At 40.3% G+C, this 26,546-nt stretch overlaps 1 protein-coding gene across 2 annotated transcripts in view; it reads right to left on the bottom strand.

The window, feature by feature from the left end:
• The window catches only part of dstyk (dual serine/threonine and tyrosine protein kinase), an 81,867-nt gene that overhangs the window by 26,182 nt on the left and 29,139 nt on the right, over window positions 1-26,546 (bottom strand). For both annotated transcript variants that reach the window (XM_072278764.1, XM_072278766.1), the window contains exon 3: window positions 2,250-2,943. In XM_072278764.1, coding sequence (XP_072134865.1) covers window positions 2,250-2,943 — 694 coding nt within the window. The remainder of the gene's footprint in view (window positions 1-2,249; window positions 2,944-26,546) is intronic.

Genomic DNA, 26,546 nt, shown 5'->3' with positions numbered 1-26,546 from the left:
TGTGGCCCGGAGGTTGGGAACCACTCCCATAGGGCACCAAAAGCAGTTCATTCAGGACTCATAGATCAGATAAATTTGTACAACTTTAGACACAAGAGGCATACATTCCACCAATTGGTAGGTCAATTCTAACATCATGAACAAGGTGGGAATAAGGGCCCAGTACATGCATGCAGGCCAGAGTCAACAAGCTTGAAAAATCAAGACTCACTGTGATCCAATGAAATGTTGTTTCATTTGGTTGTATACATATACTCGAACTTCACTGTACTACTGACCTCTCTTTTGGGTGACTGAACCAATTTACACTTTGACATAGATCTAAAAGTTGCCATTTGAGGACTTTACCCTTAAATCACTAATCATTAGTTTGGACAATATTTAATGCTCTTTGTGGAGTTTCTAAATTTAACAGACTTGCAAAATTTGGCTCTACACATCAGTACAAGAGCCAAGGGAACTGCAGACACAATTTAGCTCAAATAAGAAACCAGAGGAATATAATCTCTAGTTGTTATGCTTCTCTCTAGTGTAGCAATTCCTAGAGTCTCAGTGAAACCACATATAGATTGCTGCTTAACTGGAACTGATGAAACCCAACTCTTACACCAATCATATTGCCCAGATTAACTTAAAGATCCCTTCCTCAATTCCCCTGAACCCTGTTTGTTTTTGAAGCTACAATCCAGTCTTATTAAGTTCTCTGATCAGTCTCCCTCCATCATGCAGCAGTTGTGTCAAACCAAGCTGATGAAAAGGACACACAAAATACTGGAAGAACTCAGGAGACCAGGCAGCATCTATGGAAAAGAGTAAATAGTCGACGTTTCAGGCTGAGAAATGTCGACTGTTTACCCTTTTCCATTGATGCTGCCTGACCTGCTGAGTTCTTCCAGCACTGTGTGTGTTGCTTGGATTTCCAGCATCTGTAGAGTCTCATGTTTGTGTTACCACCAGAGGGTGCTCATTCCCCTGTTGTCACTTCCTACCACTGCATAATAATGATTTACAATCTTGGGAGGAGTGAGGTGCTTGGATGGTGGAGACTGAGATTTCCTTGAATAAACATATTAAATGCAATTACTCTCATAAAACACAGCAAACCAACACAGACACAACCACAGATTGTGGGTTCACTGTGGGTTGTATTCAGCACAAATGTGCCAAGCTTTCAACACCAACAGCTTCTGTATGAAATCACCTGCAACAGATAAAGTAATTGCAAACAGAAATGAGGAAAATGCTTGCAAAATCCAACAGCCTCCAGGTATTGGGAAGAAAAATTAAACTCCCACGCTGTTGAAAATGACAAAGGGCACAGTGGGATGGATGGATGGTTTGTTTTTAAACTGGGCTTGAAAGAAACCTGAACTTAAATTGTGACCTGATCCCTGATTTGCCCATACCCCCCATTTTAAAAATAATTTTTCATGTACTAACTTGAAGAGTTCTGAATCATTTCGTCTATCAGGCCTTAGCGAATTCAAATAAGTATCCAAATCATTGCCTTTGTTACAAGCAACTTACTTCTCCACACATGGCAAGTTTCTCCTTTCCAATTTAAACACCAATTCTTATTCTGTATTTTAACATAGCATCCTATTGGGATTTGCTCTATACAAAATGTGATATGCAACAGCTTGATACGATGTATACAGCAAATCCCAATAGGATGCTATGTTAAAATACAGAACACATTACTACTCCAAGTTAAAGGAAGCAAACAAGATCATGAAGGTGACAATGGCTAATTACAAATTTAGTGTTTCTTTTAAAAAACTGAAATATAAATCAACCCACTTCCCAATTTAGTTACTTCGAAATCATAGATCAATTGAATCGAATTGTTTTCTATATCAACTGGCCATGTATAAAATAAAACAATTCTTTAAATAAATTGTTAATCAATTCATTCCCACAAACTAGATATGAGTGGTTTTAAACTGGGGAAGAAAGCATGGAAAATTTAAAAACTTTAAAAGCAAATAGCTTCATACAATGCTTGAGGAATAGAGCGTGCTCTCCACTTGTAAGAGTGTGTCAAATACAGAAATCAGTTATGTACAGGAGAAGTGGCAGCATTACAAACTTGTGCACCAAACCCGACACTGTGCAGTCTCCAGTGTCATCTAATAGATCACAATTACCAATCAGAAACCCAGATCAGCATTTAATATGTGAGCACAAAGCAAAATAAATGGACTCAAATAAATATTCATTCCAAATAAAAACTGACAGGCTAAACTCACCTTTGAATTCCAAGTTTGCTGCTTCTTCCAAAAGCTCCTCCTTCATGCTGCTCAGCGTCTCAACAATCATATCTCTCATTTCCTCCTGTTTCCTATTTGCAATGCTCATCAGAGACTGGTACAACTCATTTTCCTTGTCCCTGGTGTATTCCAATCGCTTGGGAGTAATCTGTAAGTCCCTCTGCATATCGAAGGCCTGGTTGATGAAGATATCAAGGCAGCGGCAGTGGACGCCATTCAGCACAGTTGCTGCATCAACCAGATACATCTGCACCACCTGCTTTGCAAAGGCTCCAAGTTGCTTTAACTTCTCAAAGTGTTCTACCAACACACTTGGGACTTTGTTGGTGAGAGATATTCCACATCCTGTGGGACTTAAGTACTCCAACTTTGTGAGCTGACGATAAAGCAAGCTCTTTTCTTTTTCAGTTTTTGAACTTTTCAATAGGTAATCCTTGTCTGGTCCTGAGTGAGATTCTGGGTGGTGACCTGTCAATTGTTTTGGTACTTTGATGAAGAAAATAGGTAGGGCATGTTTCTTCTTCAAGTCCTCCAGCTCCCTCTCTTCATTGTCTGTCAAACGGTCCTCACTGATAGCGTAGACAAGAATTGGCATGGAGTGTCTCAAATAATCATCTAATGTGCCCCGTTCTGCCTGGGCTTCATGGCAAGGTACAACTAGGACATCCATTTCCTAAAAAGGAAAGACAATGTTAGAAAAAGAAAAATTTACTTGCCTCAGAAGCATTTTCAAAGACAAAGACAGATTCATGCCCAATTTCAGCTACATGAGTACACAAAGCCAGAGAATTCCCAATGTAGTATTGTTAAGAATGCTTCAAAGGCATCTTTAACTTCATGCCAACAGCAAGTTTCAGTCACAAGGATCCATTGACTGGTGGAGTCAAAAAAACTGCACTGCAATGGACTGTTGGATTCCTGTGATATTATAAGGCAATGAAAATGAAATACAAATGACAGTGATTAGCGATACAAGAGAAAGGCCGCCAGTCCTGTGAAGGTTAAGTATAATAAGGGCCTATGTGGACTGAAAAATGGCAGATGGAATTTAATTCAGGTAAGTGTTGCACTTTGGGAACTTACATTGAACGTTAGGCACCGAGGAGGGCAGAAGGACAGTGGGGCCTGAAAATACAGATCCACAAGTCCTTGAAAGTGGTGCCGTCGGTAGATAGGGTTGTAAAGAGAGGTTTTAGCACATTCCCCTTCATAAATCCAAGTACTGAGTACAGGAGTTGGGATGCTGTGTTGAAGTTTTACAATATGATGGTGAGACCAAATTTGGAGTATTGCATGCAGTTCTGTTACCTTCCTATAGGATAGATATAAATAAGATTGAACAAGTACAGAGAAAAGGTACAAGGATGTTGCTGGGACTTGAGGACCTGAGATATAGGGGAAGATTAAATAGTTTAGGACTTCTTCTTCCCCTGTAGTGTAGGAAACTGAGGGGAGATTTGATAGGGGTATATAAAATTATGAGAATAGATTGGGTAAATATAAGCAGGTTGTTTCCAATGTGGTTGGTTGAGATGAGAACAAGAGATTATAGGTTAAGGGTGAAAGGTGAAATGTTTAAAGAGAACATGAGGGGGAACTTCTTCACTGAGGCTGTCTTAAGAGTGTGGAATGAGCTGCCAGCAAAAATGGTGGACACGGGTTTGATTTCAACTTTCAAGAGTAGTTTATGTAAGTACATGGATGGAAAAGGTATGAGGGCTATGGTCCAGGTCGATATAACTAGGCAGGATAATAGTTCGGCATGAACTAGATGGGCCAAAAGGCCTGTTTCTGTGCTGCAAAGCTCTGAAATCCAGAAATGAAGGTCAGTTCTCAATCAAGCACATAGTAGCTCTTTGAACTTCTGCAGCCCTAACTATACCAGAGTAGGATGGCAGCTCCTTTCGTCTTTAAATTGGATCAATGACTACTGCAATGACAACTGAGCATGACATAGCATTGCATACTAGTTACAGTCCATTTTGATGATGTCATATGCAAATAGAACCATTTTGAGCTAGGAAAAAAAAATGTCGCTACCAAAATAACTGAAATGATTGCCAAACCAAGTACTTCTGGGAACTGGAACATATGCAACTTGCCTACCACCCCTACATAACCAGTAACTGCAATAAGTTACAAGGCATTAAAAGACAAAATTCTGCAGATGCTAGAAATCTTCAAGAACACACAAATGCTGAAGGAACCCCACTGGTCAGGCAACACCTTTGGAAGGGAATCAACAGTTGACATTTAGGCCGAGATCCTTCATCAGGACTGAAAAGCCTCTTTCCTTTCCTTTCCAGTCCTGATGAAGGGGCTTGTCCTGAAACAACAACTGTTTATTTCTCTCGATAGTTTCGGCCTGACTTGCCGAGCTCCTCCAGCATTTTGTGTGTGTTGCTACAAGTCATTATTGTTATGGGTTTTTGGAACTTAAGTTGCTGCATTAATAAAATCTTCATGATCTTGAACCCAGAGTTGTCCAGATATGTGCATAAACTTCCTTTGAAATTATAATCTGCATTTACAGTGCCCCCCCCCCAAAAAAAGAGCCAAATAAACCACAGGAGCTTACAGTTTGAAATCAAATCTATTTGTACAAAGACAGACAGGACTGAGGTCTCAAAATCGCAGTGGCAACTTGACAATGAAAATTCATAATAATCACAAAATTAGGTAATAAAAGTGATCTCATCCAGTTCTCCAATAAATCAATTGGAAAATGTAGAATTTAAGAACATATTTAAGAGTACCTGACATTTCACACAACCTTCTAGGCCTTATGTTCCTATGAGTTTTTGTGCTGATGTTGACCAAATGAAAAGATCAAGAGGTTTTTTGCCTCTTTATCTGAACCTGCAGCTGGAATTAAGGAACCAATCCATTCTGCTCCTATGCTGCCACACTCAAGTTTACATGGCCATGTACTATCAACCCTCAGCCAATGGCCTAACTCCCCTACAAACCAAGTGGTCAATCTTAATGAGGGGAGCAAAATTTTTAAAAAAAACAAACCTGGATCCTAGGTAGGATACAATAGTGACCAAATTAAAGTACCTTAATGTGATTATTTGATGAGGGTGGAAGAGGAAATAGCCACTCTAAACTGGTTATTTTTGTCTTTGCATTTACACTCTGCAACTCAATAACAAAGTAAGTAACTCAAGGGGTAGGGGATGCAGTTGAGAGGGGAAAGAGAAGAAAGGAAGAACCAGCTGTTTCATTGACTTCTTGCTTTTACTTACAAACCACTAGCCAATTTTATTATTGATTTTGCGTACAAGAGCAGCACATTTCCAGGAGAACATTTCAAAGAGGTTTCAATGTTATATCAAAAAGTCTTTTCATTTCCTCCTGGTGAATCTTAAACCAGGAAGATTTAAGCTCCTTGTTAAAATCCTGGCTGAGTAAATAAAATTGGCTGTACATTCACAGAGACCTCACTTAGCTCTTTCAAACTAGCTTTCAACTAGTTTGGGAGGGGATGGGAACCAGGGCACCAGGTCAGAGAGCAGATGGATGGAGGGGAAGGTAAATGTCAAGACCAGTAAAGCAGGCAAGACAAATTAATACATTATGATGGGACAGATAGCTTGAAATGTGTATATTTTAATGCAAGGAGCATTGTAGGTAAAGTTGATGAACTTAGAGCATGGATCAGTACATGGAACTATGCTGTGGCCATTACAGAGATTTGATTGAGAGAAAGACAGGAATGGGTGCTTAATGTCCCAGGATTTTGATGCTTCAAAGAAGACAGAGGGGAAAAGAGGCAGGGGAGTTGTACTACTAATCAGAGACAATATCACAGCTGCATTCAGAGGGGACATAATGGAGGGCTCATCCACTGAATTTACATAGGTAGAACTTTAAAAAAAAGGGTGTAATCACTCTGATGAGATTTCACTACAGACCCCCCCCCCAAAAAAAATAGCCATCCCAATATAAACTGGAACATTTTAAGTGCAAGAGGTTCAGATGGGCAAAATTTGTTTGGAGCATCCAGGAGGTTTTCTCAAATCAATGTGTAGATCAGGGGTAGGCAACCTTAAGCACAAATGATTTTCTAGCATGCTCTATTCATTAATTTGAGGCAAAACATAACTAGATGCATTTAGATGGATAATTCCCAAATTTCAAGTGTTTTTTGGGCATTTATCTGGCCCACTGTCCACTCATTAATAGGCGATCCAGCCCACAGAGGCAAAAAGGTTGCTGACCCCTGGTGTAGATAGTCCAACAAGAAGAGGGGTTGCACTGGATCTAGTGTTGGATAATGAGCCTGGCCAGATGACTGACCTTAGTGGGCGAGCAGTTAGGGAACAGTGACCACAACACCCCAAGCTTTAATATAGCTACAGAAATAAGGTCAAGTATGGATCTTACAGGAGTGTATCAAATTGAAGCAGGGCAGGGAAAGGACAGGATCGCAAGATAAGAGAATCTTGGATGTCAAGAGAGCCGATGAACAGTCTAGGAGAAAAAGGAAAAGTATATAAAGCTTAGGAAGACAGAATCAAACAGAGCACTTGAGGATTATAAGGAAGCCAGAAAAGAACTCAAGAAGGGAATTAGGAAAGCCAGGAAGGGCCATTAAAAGTTCTTGGCAAGTAGAGTTCAAAAGAATCCCAAGGCATTCTAAATTTACTGTACATCAAGATCAACTAGGCAGAGTAGCAAGGTTAACTAGGGAGAGTAGGACCACTCAAGGATAAAGAGCAGGGGAGGGACAATTTGTTTTGATGCTGAGGATGTGGGTTTAGTCCTTAAATGAAAGCAACACACACAAAATGCTGGAGGAACTCAGGTCAGGCAGCATCTATGAAAAAGACTACAGTCAATGTTTCGGGCCGAGACCCTTCATTAGGACAAGAAGAAGAAAAAAAAAAATAAGGAGTCAGAAAGAAGGTGGGAGGAGGGGAGGAAGAACCACAAGATAATAGGTGAAACCAGGAAGGGAAAGGGTGTGAAGTAAAGAGCTGGGAAGTTGATTGGTGAAAGAGATACAGGGCTAGAGAAGGGGGAATCTGATGGGAGAGGACAGAAAGTCCATGGAAGAAAGAAAAGAGGGAGGAGCACCAGAAGGAGGTGATGAACAGGCAAGGAGATAAGGAAGGAGAGGTAAATGGGAATGGGGAATGGGGAATGGGGAAAGGGGAGGCATTATCGGAAGTTTGAGAAATCGATGCTCATGCCATCAGGTTGGAGGCTACCCAGATGGAATACAAGGTGTTGCTCCTCCAAACTCAGTGTGGTCTCATCATGACAGTAGAGAAGGCCAGAGACTGATGTGTCAGATTGGGAAATGGGATTAAAATGGGTGACTGCTGGGAGATCCTGTTTTCGCTGACGGACTGATACGTGCTCGGAGTGACCACTCTCCGCTGAACATTGACGGCTCCTCCATTGAGATCATTAAGGGCACCAAATTTTTTGGTGTTCACCTGGCAGAGAATCTCACCTGGTCCCTCAACACCAGCTCCATAGCCAAGAAAGCCCAGCAGCGTCTCTGCTTTCTGTGAAGGCTGAGAAAAGTCCATCTCCCACCCCTATCCTCAGCACATTCTACAGAGGATGTATTGAGAGCATCCTGAGCAGCTGCATCACTGCCTGGTTCGGGAATTGCACCGTCTCGGATCGTAAGACCCTGCAGCGGATAGTGAGGTCAGTTGAGAAGATCATTGGGGTCTCTCTTCCCGCTACTACAGACATTTACACCACACACTGCACCCGCAAAGCTAACAGTATTGTGAAGGACCACACGCACCCCTCACACAAACTCTTCTCCCTCCTGCCATCTGGAAAAAGGTACCGAAGCATCCGGGCTCTCACGACCAGACTGTGCAATAGTTTCTTCCCCCAAGCCATCAGACTCCTCAATACTCAGAGTCTAGACTGACATCTACATTATTTATTATATTGTAATTTGTCCTCTACTGTGCCTATTGTCTTGTTTATTAATTATTGTACTGCCGTGCAGTGTTTTGTGCACTTTATGTAGTCCTGTGCAGGTCTGTAGTCTAGTGCAGTTTTTATGTTGTTTTACGTAGTCTAGTGTAGCCTTGTGCTGTCTCACATAGTCTAGTGTAGTTTTGTGTTGTTTTCATGTAGCACCAGGATCCTGGTGGAATGTTGTTTCATTTTTACTGTGTTCTGTACCAGCAGCTTATGGTCGAAATGACAATAAACTTGGCTTGACTTGACATTAAGTTAACAACAATGGACTTTAATGCCAGGATGTGTTGATCCTGACTATGTGCAAAGACCTCCAAGGGACAAATAATTCCCATCAATTTGTGGCTGATGCCAAAAACATTTGCTGAAACAAATAGGAGTTTTAAAAAAAAACAAAGCAAGATAAAACAATCAGAATTTCAGTTGGTTTTGCACTTTTAGAGGAGGCCACATCGGGAGCACCAGACACAGTACATGATCCCAACAGGCTCACAGGCGAAGAGTCATCTCACCTGGAAGGACTCTTTGGGGCCCTGAATGGTAGTGAGGGAGGTGGTGTAAGGGCAGGTGTAGCACTTGTTCCACTTACAAGGGTAAGTGCCAGGAGGGAAACCAGAGGGGAGGGACGAACCGACAAGGGAGTCGCATAGGGAGTGATCCCTGTGGAAAACAGAAAGTGGAGCTAGGTGGGAGGGAGGGAAGTGTGTGCTTGACAGTGGAATCCCATTGGAGATGGTGCAAGTCACAGAGAATTATGTTAATTGCTGAGGCTGTTGGGATGGTAGGTAAAGACAAAAGGAACCCTCACCCCTGGTGGAGTGGCGGGAGGATGCAGTGAGGGCAAATGTGCGTGAAATAGATGAGGTTGAGGGTGGAGGAAGGGAAATCCCTTTTTTTGAAGGAAGAGGATCTCCTTAGTTCTGGAATGAATAGCCTCATCCTAAGAGCAGATGCAGCAGAGCTGGAGGTGGCATTTGAGAGGAAGAGATGTCTTCTTCCTGGTCAATGACCAAATGGGAGCAGTTAGAATGAGAACACAGAAGACAGAATAGAGTTGCAAAGTGCAGAGCTGGAAGGCACACTCAGCAGGTCAGGCTGAGCATGCCCTCCACTGGGGGGGGGGGGGGGAGAGGAGGGAAACGAGCAAGCAGAAACATCTGTACTTTTAGAATCAGGCCCATCATGTTTGAGAAACAGCACCTCATCTTCCATCTAGTTCTGCTGCAGTGTTCTGGTTTCACTATTGATAACAATGCTGGAAGTACTCAGCCAAGTCAGGTCATACAATATTAAATGGTCAAACAATGAATAGGAGCAATTAAAAACTGAAATCATCGAACATTACATTGTGTTCCAACATCGGAGGCAACATCTCTTCACTGACAATCAACACTAGCGCACCTCAAGGATGTGTGCGCAGCCCACTGCTCTACTTCCTCTACACCCATGATGGTGTGGCTAGGCACAGTTCAAACACCATCAACAAGTTTGCTGTCAACACAACAATTGGAACAATTTCAGATGGCATACAGGAGTGAGACAGATCAGGTAGTTGAGGGGTGTCGCAACAACAACCTTACATTCAATGTCTGACAGATCAAGGGATTGATTGGGGACTTCAGGAAGGGGAAGTTGAGGGAACACACCAGTCCTGAGAGAAATCAGAAAATGAAGATTGAGCAGTTTCAAGTTCCTGGGTGTCAACGTCTCTAAGAGTCTATCCTAGGCCTAACATATTTATGCAATTACAAAGAAGGCACAACGGCAATTATGTTCCATTAGGAACTTGTGGAAACTTGGTATGTCACCCAAAGAACATGCAAATTTCTACCGATCCACTGTGGAGAGCATTCATACTGATTGCATCACATCTGGAATGGAGGGACCACTGCACAGGAATGGAAAAGGATGAAGAAAGGTGTAAATTCATCCAGCTCCATCAAGAGCAATCAGTTCCCCAGAATCAAGGGCATCTTCAAAAGGCAATGCCCCAAAAAGGTGGGATCCATCACTAAAGACATTCATCACCCAAGATATGCCCTCTTTTCTTTGCTACCATCAAGGTGGTGGTAAAGGAGCCTGAAGACACACTCGTGCCAGGAACAGCTTCCTTCTCTCTGCCATCAGATTTCTGAATGGACATAAGCCCATGAACACTACCTCAGTATTTTCCTCTGTGTATTAATAATTTATTATTAATACCCGCATTGTGTAAAAGACTTAGACGAATGTAAAAAAAATCTGTAAGCAAAGTTGCTTTCAAAAATAATAAATGGAAAGTTTCTAAATATCAAGAGCAGCAAACAGTAAAAAAACTAAATCAAATCAATACCTGGTGTGACTGTCCTTTGCCTTTAACACTACATCAATTCTCTTTGGTACACTGTTGTGCAGTTTAAAATCAGTTGGTTGGTTGTTCCAAGCATCTTGGAGAACTTGCCACAGTTCTTCTGCAGAATTTGGCTGTCTCACTGGCTTCTGTCTCTCTAGGTAATCCCAGACAGCCTAAATGATTTTGAGATTAGGGCTCTGTGGAGGACATACCATATGTTGCAGAACTCTGTTCTTTTCACTGAAGACGATTCTTTATGACCTTGGCCATCTGTTTGGGATCATTGTACAGCTGCAGAATGAAGTTGGGACAGATGGCATTGCATGATGGAGGGCATTTGTACTTCTCAGCATTGAAAATTCTATTATTTTTGACTAGATCACCCACTCGGTTTACAGAAATTCAGCCCTAAACCTGCAGGAAACCTCTGTTGTTCTTCAATGTTGGCTGTAGACACCCATCCACTCATCCAGCTCTTTTAAAGGACAATCTACCTCTTGTTTGAGCCAAAATCTTCAAAGTTTGACTCATCAGTCAAGAGCACTTGCTACCACTGTTCTGTCCTTGTGTTTTTGTGTGTAGGCAAGTCTTTTGGCTTTGCTTCCACTTTGGAGGAATGGCTTTTTGGCAGCAACTCTTCCTCGAAGGCCATTTTTGACAAGACTTCTCCAGACTGTAGTAGGGTGTAGTTGGGTTCCAGTGAGTTCAGAGCTGATAGCAGTGCTGGACTTCTTTCGATTTAGAGGGAAGTCAGTCTGATGTGCCTCACATCAGCTGAACTCAGTTTCCATGGCCAACCACCATTTTTCTGGTGTTCAACCTTACCCGTTTCATAGTGCTTCTTTCAGAACTGCTTGGACAGCACATTTGAAGCTCTTGCGTCACAAAATTTCGGCTTGGGAGAGACTTTGCTGATGCAGAATGGCCACCTTGTGTCTTGTTGCTGTGCTCACTCTTGTCATGTTGTAAGAATTGATAATCTGAAGGTTAAACTGTCACATCTGCCACACACTCACCTTTTTGTTTGGCTGTCCTTCACCCAGTTTGATTGCTTCAACACCCATTAGTGTTTCAGATAATCAGCTTTGCTCATTCAACTCAAAATGTCATTGATCATTAGCAACTGTTTGTTATGTTTGTTTAATCACGCATTGGGCAATATACCTACAAAGTAATCAAGTTTTTATTTTAAAAGTTGTCTATTACTCAATGTTACTTTCTTCAAAGAAATTTTTGTATTTCATTAACATTTAATTTTTTTGGGAAATTAATGTTTGGAAATCTAAAACGTTCTCCAAAAATGCTTCCCCTCTTAGATGAAACAATTCATTTAAATATCAAATAAATTTCTCATTGTTCCTGAGGTTGCTCTTGGCAATGCTGAGTTGGAAGTTCATATACACCAACTCCAGGGTAATCCTTGAAGATTTGCAGCCAAGCTTTCAAACCACATTAAGTTGCTACTAGATCTCATCACAAAGCTGTATTTACGTCAATGACTCATTGTTAGCTAAACCACAAACAACTTAAATGGTGAGCTGTGGGGAACAAAACTTTGAATACAAACATTCTAATAATCCTCAACTTGAAGACCAGATTTCTTATAGTCTTAACTTGAATTAACTAGATTGAACAAAATGACAGTTAAGGGATTTCTATTTTAAAATGACTTTTTCTTAATGAGATTTTTGACAAAAATCACAACTTTCATCAATATATCTCAAGTGTATAATAAAATGAAAGTAGACAATTTATGAAAAGTATACCTACAAACTGAAAGACACTACTGATACACTAATTTTTCTGGGTGCCAAAATGAAACTAGGCAGCTCATTCTACAACTGCAGACAAATATTAGCATTTTCTAAAACAATAATTGCACCCCAAGATTCAGTCCGCTCACACATACAGGAGCTTGAAATCACAATTGTCACTTTCAAAATGAAAATCATTGTGCCATGGGCCAGTAATAGAATCAAATTTTTGCCCAGTGCTTATTCGTCCACAATGTGCTGCACACAATATCTAACTATTGAGCAGCATTCTACTCTCACAAACACTGCACAATCCACTGATCAAATACAACAGAACTATATATTTTTTCCATCAATGGCTTCTGACAACTTAAAATCCCATTTTTCTGTGTCAGTGAAAAGCTAATACTAAAGCTTAATGGAGCGCTTTCGATAATGCATTGTCAAATGGTAGCCCATGGCAAAACCCTCTTCTGATTACAACCATCAAGGAGGAAGATACAGGAGCCTGAAGACACAATAAAGAAAAGATTCTTCCCGTGCCATCCTATTTCTGAGCAATCTGTGAATACCACTTCACCATTCCTCTTTTGCGCTACTTTTTGAATTTTTATTGAAATTTTGCATTTTTGTCTTGAACTGTACTATTGTAACAAAACAAATATTCTGACATATGTCAGTGACAATAAACTTGATTCTGATCCAACAGTTAGGATTCTGAGCCAAAGGCACAAACAAAATTTAGGATTCATTTGCATGAAATCTCTGTATTATAATTGCCATTTCTATTTAAAAGTAGCTTTGGCTATTAATTTTAAGTGCTTATTCCTTACTTAATGTCATTCTACCCCAACCCCCAATCACTTGCAATCTAAAATCATGCTACAAAGGACAAGATGCTAATCAAGATGTAATCTAATAAAAATTCTTTCAAAAAAACTCTCCATCATAATTGACTGTGCCTTTGCCCACAAGAGGCTGAGGAATGAATGATGAATTTCATCTGCTCCCACAATGGAGGCAGTCAGTGGCATCTCCAAGAGACCACACAAAACGATGCAGAAAAAGGAATTCAGTCACAAGCTAATGAAACTGTTCAAAACTGAAGGACTAACTTCAGCCTGATGAACTGGAATGCAGTGCGTAGTTAAGGCACAGAAAATGGCAACACCAAATTGCAAATTCTTTCTCCATGATCCAAGCTGATGGACCACTATTATCAAAAGCAGCAATGAAATTGTCCTTGGTGCTGCTCTTTTAGAGAGAGTGCTAAACTCATTGGCTTCTGATCACTGTTCACCCATAATATCTGGTTAAAAATCTAATGAATTTTACAACCTAGTTCATACCCGTTGCAGCAATCTCTCCCATCCACCAATTCCCAAATCTACCCAAGTAGCAGGAAAATGTTACAATACTCATTATAGATAAACAAAATCACCACTCACCAACTCCAGCTCCAAAATGTGAATAGAGTTCATCAAGTTTCAATCATGTTTCTACTGCACCACTCTACCACAAGCCTTTCAGGAGTTAAGTTCAAGTGCCATTCAACCATACACAAATACAGATATCAAAACAGCATTACTCAGAGGCCAAGCTGCAGAACACAGACCAACAGTCACACACAGTACAAAGCACATACAGGATAGATAGCACATACAATACATTCATGACTGTAGGGGCAGGAGGAGAAGATGGCGGCGCGATGCAGTGCACGCAGCTCTCTGGTGAAATGATATCGTATTTGTTAAGCAGGGACCATGCACAATTCTGATTTGATGGAGACAGACATGAGAAGCAGAGGAACATCTGGAGAAAAACTTCTGAAATGCCCGGTTCGCTGCCGCTGCTACTGTGCAATCGAGATTCTCTCCGAAGGGAAGGCCCCAAAATCCCCAGCTTTGCCTGCTGCTGGCGACCAAAGCTGAGGTCGAAGTGTTTGGCAGAGATGGTGCTCGGTACTTGGTATCGGAGGGCTGATCGGAGGCTCTAAGTTTTCAGAAGACTCAGAGTCGGACTGTGGTCGGGCATGGCAGGGAGAGTTTTCTTCCTTCTCCTGTCTGCGTGAGATGTGGGACTTTGGAGAGACTTTGAACTTTTTTTTTTACTGTGATTATGGCCTGTTCTTCATCAAGTTATGGTATTGTTGCACTGTTGTAACTATATGTTATAATTATGTGGTTTTTGTTAGTTTTTCAGTCTTGGTCTGTCCTGTGTTTCTGTGATATCACACCGGAGGAATATTGTATCATTTCTTAATGCACGCATTACTAAATGACAATAAAAGAGGACTGCGTGTCCTCATAATCTAATCTAAATATATAGTCACACAAAGAAAGCCCAAGGGCCTGAGTCCGTGAATGTTGCAGTATCTGCAGTTGAACATAACATTGTTTGTTTTCTGCTGAGCAAATACTTTGGGGGCAGCACCAACTCCCGCTTTGACGCTGCACCACACTGTCTCCAGTGGAGCGCACTGACCCTGACGGCTCTCTTCCGAGCAGCTGTAAGCAAGGTGACACTGAGGCCTCGTCCTTGCAACGATCAAGGCCATGCAGCTCCCCCGCTGCCTGCCAATAAATCAGTCAATCAGATTTGCGGCATTCCACATTAATAATGTCCAACAGGGTCTCGTGATCACAAGAAAAGCGGCTAAGAGAATCATTCGTTGTTAGAGCACACACCGCCTTTGAGCACCAACTCCTCCAATGCAAGCAGCGGCATGATACACACCAAGTCCAGCGCCTTCAGTTTCGCCGCCAATGAGCAACTTGCTGATGGTGTAAGACATGCTGCTTTTAAGCTCTTAATGTCTAGCAGGGTCTTGCCACCATAAAAAGTACATTAAAAAAGACCACAACAACCATGGTTGACCCCGTAGAAGGTGCAGCAATCAAATGCATTGCCATTTTACCAGAATCATTTTTTTTTAATTAACAAACTTTTCATAACATTTCAAAACAATCTTCCTCAAAAGATCATTTGCAGGTCAGCTTTTTTTTTGAATTATGCTCCTAACTGTGGAATTCAATAACTATTAGAGATGCAGACCCAGTTGACACTTAACACAAGCTCAAATTCAATTTTTGTAAACCTTGCTTTTAACCAACAACTTTTTAATGTTTATTTTTATTTTCATGCTTGCAGTTTTATCCCATTGTAAAGCACTTTGAGCTAAATCTATGAAAAGTGTTCTATAAACAAAATTATTAGCATTTTGGCCCCAAATGTTGACTTTACTTTTTTTTCCACAGATGCTGCCTGGCCTGCTGCATTGCTCCAGCACTTTGTGTGTGTTGCTGACATTTCTCAAAGTTGACTTTGAGTTTAAATTTGCTTTTGTTCATGCCCCGAATTTACCCATAGTATTCAAGCGGTGGCTTTTCCAAACCATATACCACCTTTAAACTGCACCACAGAAAGAAAAGGCAACTAGTTTCTAGTTTTCATTTAGTTCAAACCCCCAAGTCACTCGTGCTTGTTTCTTCTCTTCACTGTTCCCGTTGGACAAATATCCTCTTTGCTTCTTGTTAACTAGAACAAAACCCATTTTATGGCTAAGAGTTAACAAGGACTTCATTCTACTTTGATGTGATTTACAGTCCAAGAATCCTCGGTCCCCCTACACCTCACCTTTCTAACAGTCCTGAATGTGTTTTCCATTTATGCACCCAAATGTCAGCATGATCATTTGGCATCCTGCACTCTGCTTCTTCCTTGTTCAACCCAATCTAACACTTCTCATAATAAATTCATTGCAACATAACAATTCACCTTTAATTGATTCCCAACATTTACAGTAAATTAAGCATACAAAATCAAACCATATCACATCTTGCACAAAGCAATGCAATCATGGACAAACAATCTTTTCCAGATAGATCTTAGCTGGGATTTGCAGGGTCATCACTGGAAAGTTAGTCCTGATGAAGGGTCTCGGCCTGAAACGTCGACTGCACCTCTTCCTACAGATGCTGCCTGGCCTGCTGCGTTCACCAGCAACTTTGATGTGTGTTGCTTGAATTTCCAGCATCTGCAGAATTCCTGTTGTTTACTGGAAACCCAAGTTCACTTCTGGTGATTGTCTTCATTCAATAACACAGCATGCAGGAAAATCAATGAGTCTGCCATTGCCCAGGCCACATCACCCTTTTGGAATATATTCCCCACTGTCTTCAAATACAAATCACTGTTTTCTCTAAACACGCTCACATGGCCATTCTGGACATCAAATACCTCCTCTACTGTCTTTTACATCAAAGTCATCAAGTTATTTGTTTAGCAAGGAAACTGGCCCTGCAATCCATGTCAATCAACCTCTCAGTTATTCTGTATCTTACATTTATCCCATTTTTATTCTCTGTAAATGGTCATTATCCTCCAAACTTACCAAAATGCCAGGACAAGATGCAGATCAAAACCTGAGCACCCAGAAGAAATTCTTCAGGTGTCACAGAAAGATGCAAACTCCACAGACAGTAGCCAAGGTCAGCAATGAACCCAGGTCACTGAAATGAACAGAATCTATCCCTTGTTTTGAACCCTGCATGCCATCTCCAACAATTCATTTATAGTGGCTGCTCAAACTGTTTAACTCCATTCCAGAATGATATATTGCTCACAACTCTCCGATGAAAGAAAAAACATTAGAAATATAAAGCATGATCTTTTACTCATCCACAACTCAGCTCATGTCTACATCAAGTTTTCCCTCAATAATTGCCCTTATTGTTGCATTCCAGAAACCAACTGGATGATACAGTTATAACTCAACCTACTGTTTTGCCCTTTTCTCCTTAGCATTTCTAATTAGTCTCAAGTAGTTTCTCATTTTTCAAGCATTGCTTCTACACAACCTTCCCTTTACACAAAAAGGTTATTGAGCCAGAATGGGTCTGTTGATACTCTGACTCATGATATTTAAACTATTTATAATAACACTGAGGAAAAGAGCACTAACATTCAGAGTGCTAAAGTTAACAGCAGATAAATTTTTACTGCTGCTTTTCCTATATTGAAGCACTGAAATTATTTTGTCATGTAGTAAACCACATACTAGAGTTCAAGCATTTACATGTTTCTTCCAGGACAAAATCCATGGTATAGACTGTCCCTTGAAATTTAAAATACACTTTGATCTTGAGAGAAATCTTAATCAATAAATCAATTCAATAACTTCAAATCAATTGAAAAATAATTCAAAAACTTCAAGCAAATCCCTTGAAAAGCACTCAGATTAAAAGGAACCGAGAGACTAGAAACGATTGGAAGAACTCGAATTAATTCTACCAAAACGTGTTTGATAACAGCATTCCACTCTTCTTTTGCAACAGCAGCTTTCAAACTGTTAGTAGCTTACTGAGGAACTTTGCAGGTTGCCAGAAGTAGCTCAGGTTTGATCATTTCTTCACCCCGACCACCTCACAAACCCATCTGGCTGCCCATCCTCCCAGTAAAAAAAGGCATCACATACTCTATAAACAAGAGATTCTGCAGATGCTGGAAATCCAGAGTAACTCACTCAAAATGTTAGAGGAACCTGCTTAGTTCCTCCAGCATTTTGTGTTTATCACAAACTCTATTGTTGCTTTAAATTAAACACGTTAATTTGACAAACAATCCAACATAAAATGTAATAAATGTCAAGTATACAAAATAACTGCATGAAAAGCAATTTCAGAAATTACTATGTCCCAATCAACACCAATCAGATACAGGGCAGAAACTGTCGTAAATTCATTACAGAATCTTCCTGCTAAGACCTGAAGTTCATTCTTTCTCAATGATGCTTAACTCTCTGTTCACAGTCCTCACTCCAATCGGGCCACAGTTCAGTCATGGGCACATTATAACCAAAATAGTGAATGTCAACTTTTCTGCTCCACAGCTTAGCTCAATTGCCTCTTCAAGAGTGCAACTGAAATGTGAGCCAATGCACTTCTTTCTCCAGTGCCAAAGCCAATCCTTCCTATTTTACAGACATGTCCAAGATTGATCTCTTTAGATCCCTCTGAGCCCATGAAATTCTCCCCTCATCAATTCTCTCTCAACATTTACGCATTGAATTGAAGTTATGCCAAGACACACTAAAAATGGAGTTCAATGTATTTGCTGAACTAGCTTTTAAGTTGCATACAAGAATAACTGCTTGCAACTTGAGCATCTTATGCTGCCTCTCACTAAAGCAGTAAAAGTTTGAAAAAAGGATAGAAAATTCCCAACATTAAGTCCAGAATCAATAACAAAACCAGTATATACACAAAGCAAATTCAATCATAGCTACTTATCTCAAAAACTGGAGCATTTTTAATCATGAGCTCTAAATGCATTTTTCATCTAGACATGCATACTACACATTGCTTCTTTCTTCTTTAATGATCGAGGCAACAGGGTACACAAGCCCCATCCGACACTCAAACAGATCATTTCTAAACTTTTCTCATGTCACAACAACCAACACCATCCATTCATTAGCTCAGTTCTTATTTAAACTATCTAACAATGATGACAAGGCTTCAATTATTCGATGCACAGATACAAGTAAGCAAAAAACATTAATGAGATTACTGCCTTCAATTTCTTTAAGTTTTGGCAATTAATGGAATTTAGACTCTGCCCACTGAGAAGCTATATTAAACAGATTTCAAAATACTGCAACTATATCAAAGAACAGCTAAGTTCCTACTTTGTGTTGTTCATTTCCCCTTCTCCACATCTCTGTAGCATTTGAAACAAGTTAAACATTATCCTTAATACAGAAGTGGATATTAAGTTTGCAGTTCAATAGTACAGTACAAGTTAAGATCATTTGTAACAACTGATCATTCAAAATAACTAATCACAAAACTGAGACTAGAGGTTATGTAGATACTAATGATTGTGAGTAACACACAAAATGCTGGTCCAACTCAGCAGCTCAGGCAGCACCTATGGAGGAAAATGAATAGTCAAGACCCTTAAACTCTTTTTTTAAATGCTTCATGACACTACCTTCAAATAAATTACTGTAAAATGCACCTCTCACTTGATGCCTGATACAACAAAATGGGTCAAAAATAAGCCAACAGTTTGCAATTTGGGGTTGGACAGTTTTCTGAATAAATTGTGGATAGTGGTGCAACCTAATTCTTCTATTGATTATATGCTTATCTAGAGATGTTAAATCAGAACATGGCTATTGCTTTAAATGCATGCAAAACTCCAGAACTGGGCAGGCTTCGGTTAATTATGCAACATCCAACAAAAACTTGTGTTTTAATATTCAGTTACTTTTCAAAACAGACACAGATGTGTTGCAATGAGAGTTAGGACAGGAACGGAAATAACTGGAGCAGACAACATTGCAGTTTCCAAATGACTCAGCTTCTATAAGAAACTCATGCATCTGGATATCATCACCACAAGCTATCAAGCACTGGAACCATTCAAGCTCATTGCAATGATTGAAGTCCACCCAACTTCAGAACATGCTCACAAGTTTGTCAAATGATAGCTGAAAACAATGATAGGTTATTCAATACTTACTGCATCTCAGGACTCACCCTTTGGCACCATATACACCCAGTGGTAACTTCATTAGGAACACCTGCTCGTTAATGCAAATATCTAATCAGCCAATCATGTGGCAGCACTCAATGCATAACAGCATGCAGATATGGTCAACAGGTTCAGTTGTTCAGACCAAACATCAGAATGGAGAAGAAATGTGATCCAAGTGATTTTTTTTTTAAACTGTGGAATGATTGTTGGTGCCAGAAGGGATGGTTTGAGAATCTCAGAAACTGCTGATCTCCTGGGGTTTTCATGCAGTCTCTGGGGGAGTTTACAGAGAATGGCGTGGAAAAACAGAACACAACCAGTGAGTGGCAGTTCTGTGGGTGAAAACTCCTTGTTAATGAGAGAGGCCAGAGGAGAATGACCTGACTGGTTCAAGCTGACAGGAGGGTGACAGCAACTCAAATAACTACACTTTACACCAGTGGTGTGCAGAAGAACATCTCTAAATGCACAACATGTCGAATCTTGAAGTGGTTGGGCTATAGCAGAAGACCGCAATGGGTTTCACTCCTGTACCTAATAAAGTGACCAGAGTGTAGTTCTTACAAGAATGCGGATACTGTTTCTATTATAACAGCTGGAGTACTTGACCAAATGTTGATTGTAACTACAAGTTGTTCTCTGCATTCTATACATGACTTTGGCAAGACAAACAATCCAATGTTAGTTGATTTACGAGGAAACTGTTAGTTGATTTATGAGGAGGGAGGAGAAAATGGTGGCGCAACGCAGTGCACGCGACTGCTCTAGAAATTATATCGGTATTTGTTAAGTAGGTACCGTGCACAATTCTGGTTTGACGGAGACAGACGTGAGAGTACGGAGGAACATCTGGAGAAACTTCTGAAATGCCCGCTTCACTGCCGCTGCTATTGTGTAGTCCAGAATCTCCGGAGAAGGCCTCTGAATCCTTGGCTTTGCTTGTTTTGGTGGCCAGGACGAGGTTGAAGGCACTCAGCAGGCTGTGTCGAAGGGGCTGCTCGGAGGCTCAAAGTTTTTGGACGGACTCAGAGTCGGCTGTCGGGTGCTTCCAATGCACCCGCAGTTGTCAGTTGTCGGTGCTTGGAGGTTTACGGCAGGGAGAATTTCTCCCTGTTGCCGCCTGCTATCAGGGACTATTGGAGTCGATTGGGACTTGAGACTTTTTCTTACTGTTCCCATGGTCTGCTCTTCATCAAATTATGGTATTGTTTTGCACTGCTGTAACTATATAATTATGTGGTTTTGTCAGTGTTAGTCTTTGGTTTGTCCTTTTTTTTGTGATATCACTTGAGGAACATTGTATCATTTTTTAATGCATGCATTTCTAAATGACAATAAACAAGGACTGAGTGCCTTCATAATCCAACCTAATCTAAACTGTCAGGAAATGGGAAGATTTATCAAGTATGGACAGCACGTGCCATTCCTGCCAGTGCACAACCAAACTCCTCATTCCAAACAGGCTTCCCAATATTCAACTTGCTTTCAGCTGAAGAGAGAAAAGAGGGAAAGGAGGGAAAAAAGATACCACACAAAGTACACGTTCAACACAGCATTGTAGGCCGAAGGGTCTGTATTGTGCTGTAATTTTTCTATGTTTCTACATCAACTTTAGATTGCATTGATTTCAATCAGCACATGTTCTTAAGATATTATCAAAATTCATAAACTGCTGTCATGATACAGCTATGCTTATAAACTGAAGGGCATTAGATCATAACTCTTTACAAAACTTTCAGATAAAGTAAATCCCAAATCAAAAACAGATTAAAATTTACTATGCTGGTTTGCAGATAACACTATAGTGGGCTACATCTCAAATAACAATCAGCTGGAATACAGGAAGGTGATTGAGAGCTTAGGGACATTGTACAAGACAGCAACCATTCCCTGAATGTCAACAGTAGAGCTGATCTTTGCCTCCAGAAAGAGGGGGCAGTGCACACACTCCTATCTTTATCCAAAAAGTAGAGGTCGAGAGTGTTAAGAGCTCCAAGCCTATCCTGGTTCAACTATGTTAATATCATTGCCAAGAAAGCTCACCAACACTTCTACTTTCGAGAGAAAAAAAATGACACATTCCTGTTGACCTTTATTAATTTTTAAATTGATGCACCAGAGAAAGCATTCTGTCTGGATGCATAGCGGCTTGGTATGGGAACTTCTCTGCACATCACATCACTGAAACCAGTCTCCCTTCTGTGAACTGTTTATACATACTGCTGCCTCAATAGAACAGCCAGCATGATTGAAAGTGCCACCCACCCCAGACGTGCTCTTCTTTCCTCTCCAACGGGACAGAAGATAGAAGCGTGAAAGCATGTACCAGTCTCAAGGCCAGCTTCTATCTCACTGTTATCAGACTCTCAAACAGACCTCCTGTATGATAAGACTCTTCATCTCTCAATCCACCTTATTATATTGCACATTATCGTTTACCTGCACTGCACTTTTTTTGTAACCCTTACACTTCATTCTGCATTACTGTTCTACCTATTCTACCTCAATGAATTGTGTAATGATTTGATCTGTATGAACAGACAAAACAAGCTTTTCATTGCATCTTAGTACATGCGCCAATCAACCAATACCATGATCCTTGAGGTAACACTGTACAGAAAGAACCTGCAACATCTTTTAAATGTATCAATGGGGCAAAAATAGATCAACTACTTGTGAATCAACCAGAAAAATTGAACATTTTATTTTCAGTGATGATACTGTCCTATAGATTTGCTAAATATGCTCACAGGGAAAAAAAAAGGATCTCAGGGTTGTATGTGGTGACATGCATGTATTCTGATAATACATTTTACTTTGAACTTTAGACTGGAAAATGTTTGTCCTGGCATTTAATTAATTTGAAGCTAACATACAGCTGCAGCTAGAAATTAAAAGACCAAATGGTATTTTAGTTTTTATTCCAAGAGAATTTTAATGCAGGAGTTACAATACCTTACCGTCTTATACAATCCTTTAGTTACACAAGATCTTCACTACTATGAACAAATTTTTCAGAGCAACTACAGAATCTCTTGTATTTATGTACAATATTAATTTCCTTATCAAGAAAAAGATATCCTTGCAGGAAGGCATGAAAGAACTTCATCAGCAACACACAAATGCTGGAGCAGGAACTCAGGAGGTCAGGCAGCATCTATGAAAAAGAGTAAACAGTTGACATTTCTAGCCGAGGCCCTTCTATAGGACAGATTCATCAGACTAGTTCCTAGAATGCCAGGTTTGCCATTTGAGAAATTTAATAGACAAGTTCTGTGTGCAACCAGTTTAGACAAGAGGTAATCTCACTGCACTGAGAAATTTCTTCACTCAGGTGTTAAATCTTTGGAATTCTCCTCTCCAGAAGGCTATGGAAGCTCAGTCATTCACTTCAACCAAAACTAGTCAATATATTCTATATCAACAGAATTGCAAATAGTGCAAAAAAGTGCCACAATGATCAATGAATGGCAAAACATGCTCAAAAATGGCCAGATGGTATACTTCTGCATCTAATTATACTTGTCTTTTTAGATTTGTGTAATGCATTTTTAAAAGTTAAAATCTCCGTAAGTTTTAATGCTCTGATTGTGTTGCAACACAGACAAATTAGAAGTTCAAGCCAGGGGATGACTGGAGGGATCCATTTATTTTTATTCCAAGATACTGAGATCTTGATTCAGAGCATAATTTAGGCAAGATTTAAGAATTGTTTACTGTTCAGTAGTTAAAAACATGCAATCTAGGCCAACATTCATGGCACCAGAGCATGTTACACTTTTAAAAAATGTTTTCTGCTATGCAACATCAAATACAGTGGCATGCAAAAGTTTGGACACCCCAGTCAAAACTTCTGTTACTATGAATAGCTAAGCGAGTAAAAGATGACCTGATTTCCAAAAAGCATAAAGATGACACATTTGTTTAATACTTTAAGCAAGATTACTTTTTTTATTTCCATCTTTTACAGTTTCAAAATAAAAAAAAAAGGAAAAGGGCCCGCAGCAAAAGTTTGGGCACCCTCCATGGTCAGTACTTAGTAACAACCCCTTTGGCAAGTATCACAGCTTGTAAACGCTTTCTGTAGCCAGCTAAGAGTCTTTCAATTCTTGTTTGGGGGATTTTCGCCCATTTTTCCTTGCAGAATGCTTCTAATTCTGCAAGATTCTTGGGCTGTCTTGCATGCACTGCTCTTTTGAGGTCTATCCACAGATTCTCGATGATGTTTAGGTCAGGGGACTATGAGGGCCATGGCAAAACCTTCAGCTTGCGCCTCTGGAGGTAGTCCATTGTGGATTTTGAGGTGTGTTTAGGATCATTATCCTGTTGCAGAAGCCATCCTCTCTTCATCTTCAGCTTTGCTTTTTTTTTTACAGACAGCATGATATTTGCTTCCAGAATTTGCTGGTATTTAATTGAATTCATTCTTCCCTCTACCAGTGAAATGTTCCCCATGCCACAAGCTGCAACACAAGCCCAAAACATGATCGATCCACCCCCGTGCTTAACAGTTGGAGAGGTTGGAGAGGTGCTCTTTTCATGAAATTCTGCACCCTTTTTTCTCCAAACATACCTTTGCTCATTATGGCCAAAAAGTTCTATTTTCCATAGGACTTGTTTTCAAAATGTATCAGGCTTGTTTAGATGTTCCTTTGCAAACTTCTGACGCTGAATTTTGTGGTGGTGAGGGCACAGGAAAGGTTTTCTTTTGATGACTCTTCCATAAAGGTCATATTTGTGCAGGTGTCGCTGCACAGTAGAACAGTGCACCACCACTCCAGAGCCTGCTAAATCTTCCTGAAGGTCTCTTGCAGTCAAACGGGGGTTTAGATTTGCCTTTCTAGCAATCCTATGAGCAGTTCTCTCGGAAAGTTTTCTTGGTCTTCCAGACCTCAACTTGACCTCCACCGTTCCTGTTAACTGCCATTTCTTAATTACATTACGAACTGAGGAAACGGCTACGTGAAAACACTTTGCTATCTTCCTCTAGCCTTATCCTGCTTTGTGGGCATCATTTATTTTAATTTTCAGACTGCTAGGCAGCTGCTTAGAAGAGCCCATGGCTGCTGATTGTTGGGACAAGGTTTGAGGAGACAGGGTATTTATAAAGCTTTGAAATTTGATCACCTGGCCTTTCCTAACAATGACTGTGAACAAGCCATAACACTAACAAGCTAATTAAGGCCTGAGACCTTGGTGAAAGTTATCTGAGACCTCAAATCTCTTGGGGTGCCCAAACTTTTGCATGGTGCTCCTTTCCTTTCTTTCATTCTGAAATTGTACAAAACAAAAATAATACACTAATCTTGCTTAAAACGTTGATCTTTAAGTTTATGATTTTTGGAGATCAGTTCATCTTCTACTCACTTTAACTATTCACAGTAACAGAAATTTTGACCAGGGGTGCCCAAACGTTTGCATGCCACTGCAAAAGTGCTGTCTGTTGAAGTTATTACATTCCAAATGGAATGTTGCTAACAGACAGCTCACTCTGCTTCCTCACTACTAATCTTTCCTCAAGCCATGAATGACAACAAACAGATTACATAACCTTTGACTGAGGGGCTACTAAACCTAGGTAGTCTCAAAACACTGCATGACCCAGTTTCTAACCTTGGGTGCCATTGAAAATCATCTCATTCCAAACTGCAAATTAGCTTCCCCTTTGGCAGTCCCATGTGAAATCTGTCAACCAACACTGATATAACAATAGTTTTGATGAACATGGTGTCATCATTCACTTTGGTCACGATAAAAAAAAGAAAGCTTTAGAGTTATGGGGAAGTTGACCAATCAGCTTCAGCTGAATCCAGCTTTCCAATTATTGATCCATAGTTTCACAGGTTACCAAACATCAATTTGTTATTCCTGTACTTAGTATGCAGTCTCAGCTTCACCCAGTCCTCATATAGCTATTTCCAAGCCTCAAAAACCTCTGAAAAAACAACATTACAAAGGTCTTTCCTCTTGTAACCAGGAGGCTGAAGAGAACTGGACTACACACATCTGTACTCAAGTCAATTTGCTGATGCACAGTACAGAGCATCCTAAAAAGCTGCACAACTTCATGGTATGCAGCACACAGCGGTCAGGAAGGTTCTTCAACAGGTAGTCAAAGCTGCCAAACGCATCACTTGCACTAGCCTACCCGCCACCAAAGACATACATTCAAAAAGGTGCCAGAAAAGGGTCTGTAACATCATGAAGGATCTCACCCACCCTGCTTATTGGGGAAGAGACAATGTAGCATCCACACCAGGACCACCAGATTCAAAATCAGTTACTTTCCCCAAGCAGTAAAGCTGATCAATACCCCTACCCACAAACCCACACCACAACACCCACCACCCATCATTTCTTGTCAGTCAATTTATATAGACACTCCTAAGCCTAGCATCACTCTACGGATATACAATCAATCTACACAAACCTTCTTATATGTATTTATTCAGCATGGTGTTTTTTTTTTACTATGTTCTTTATCTTATGCTTTTTTGTGCTGCATTGGATCCAGACTAACGATTTCATTCTGCTTCACACTTCTATACTAGAAATGAAATTAAACAATCTTGAACCTAAACTTCAGCTGTTGACTTTTGCTAGAAGTAGTTGTTTCTTCCTCACCTATGCCCCAAGTTGTGTTTCAAAAAGAAAGGCCAACTAAAATTCAGATCTGCGGGTAACTTTACC

This window comes from Mobula birostris, chromosome 14, assembly GCF_030028105.1.
Source record: "Mobula birostris isolate sMobBir1 chromosome 14, sMobBir1.hap1, whole genome shotgun sequence".
Classification (NCBI taxonomy): Eukaryota; Metazoa; Chordata; class Chondrichthyes; order Myliobatiformes; family Myliobatidae; genus Mobula; species Mobula birostris.
Note: the sequence above shows the minus strand (reverse complement) of the source record. Positions and strands in the feature narration are given on the sequence as shown.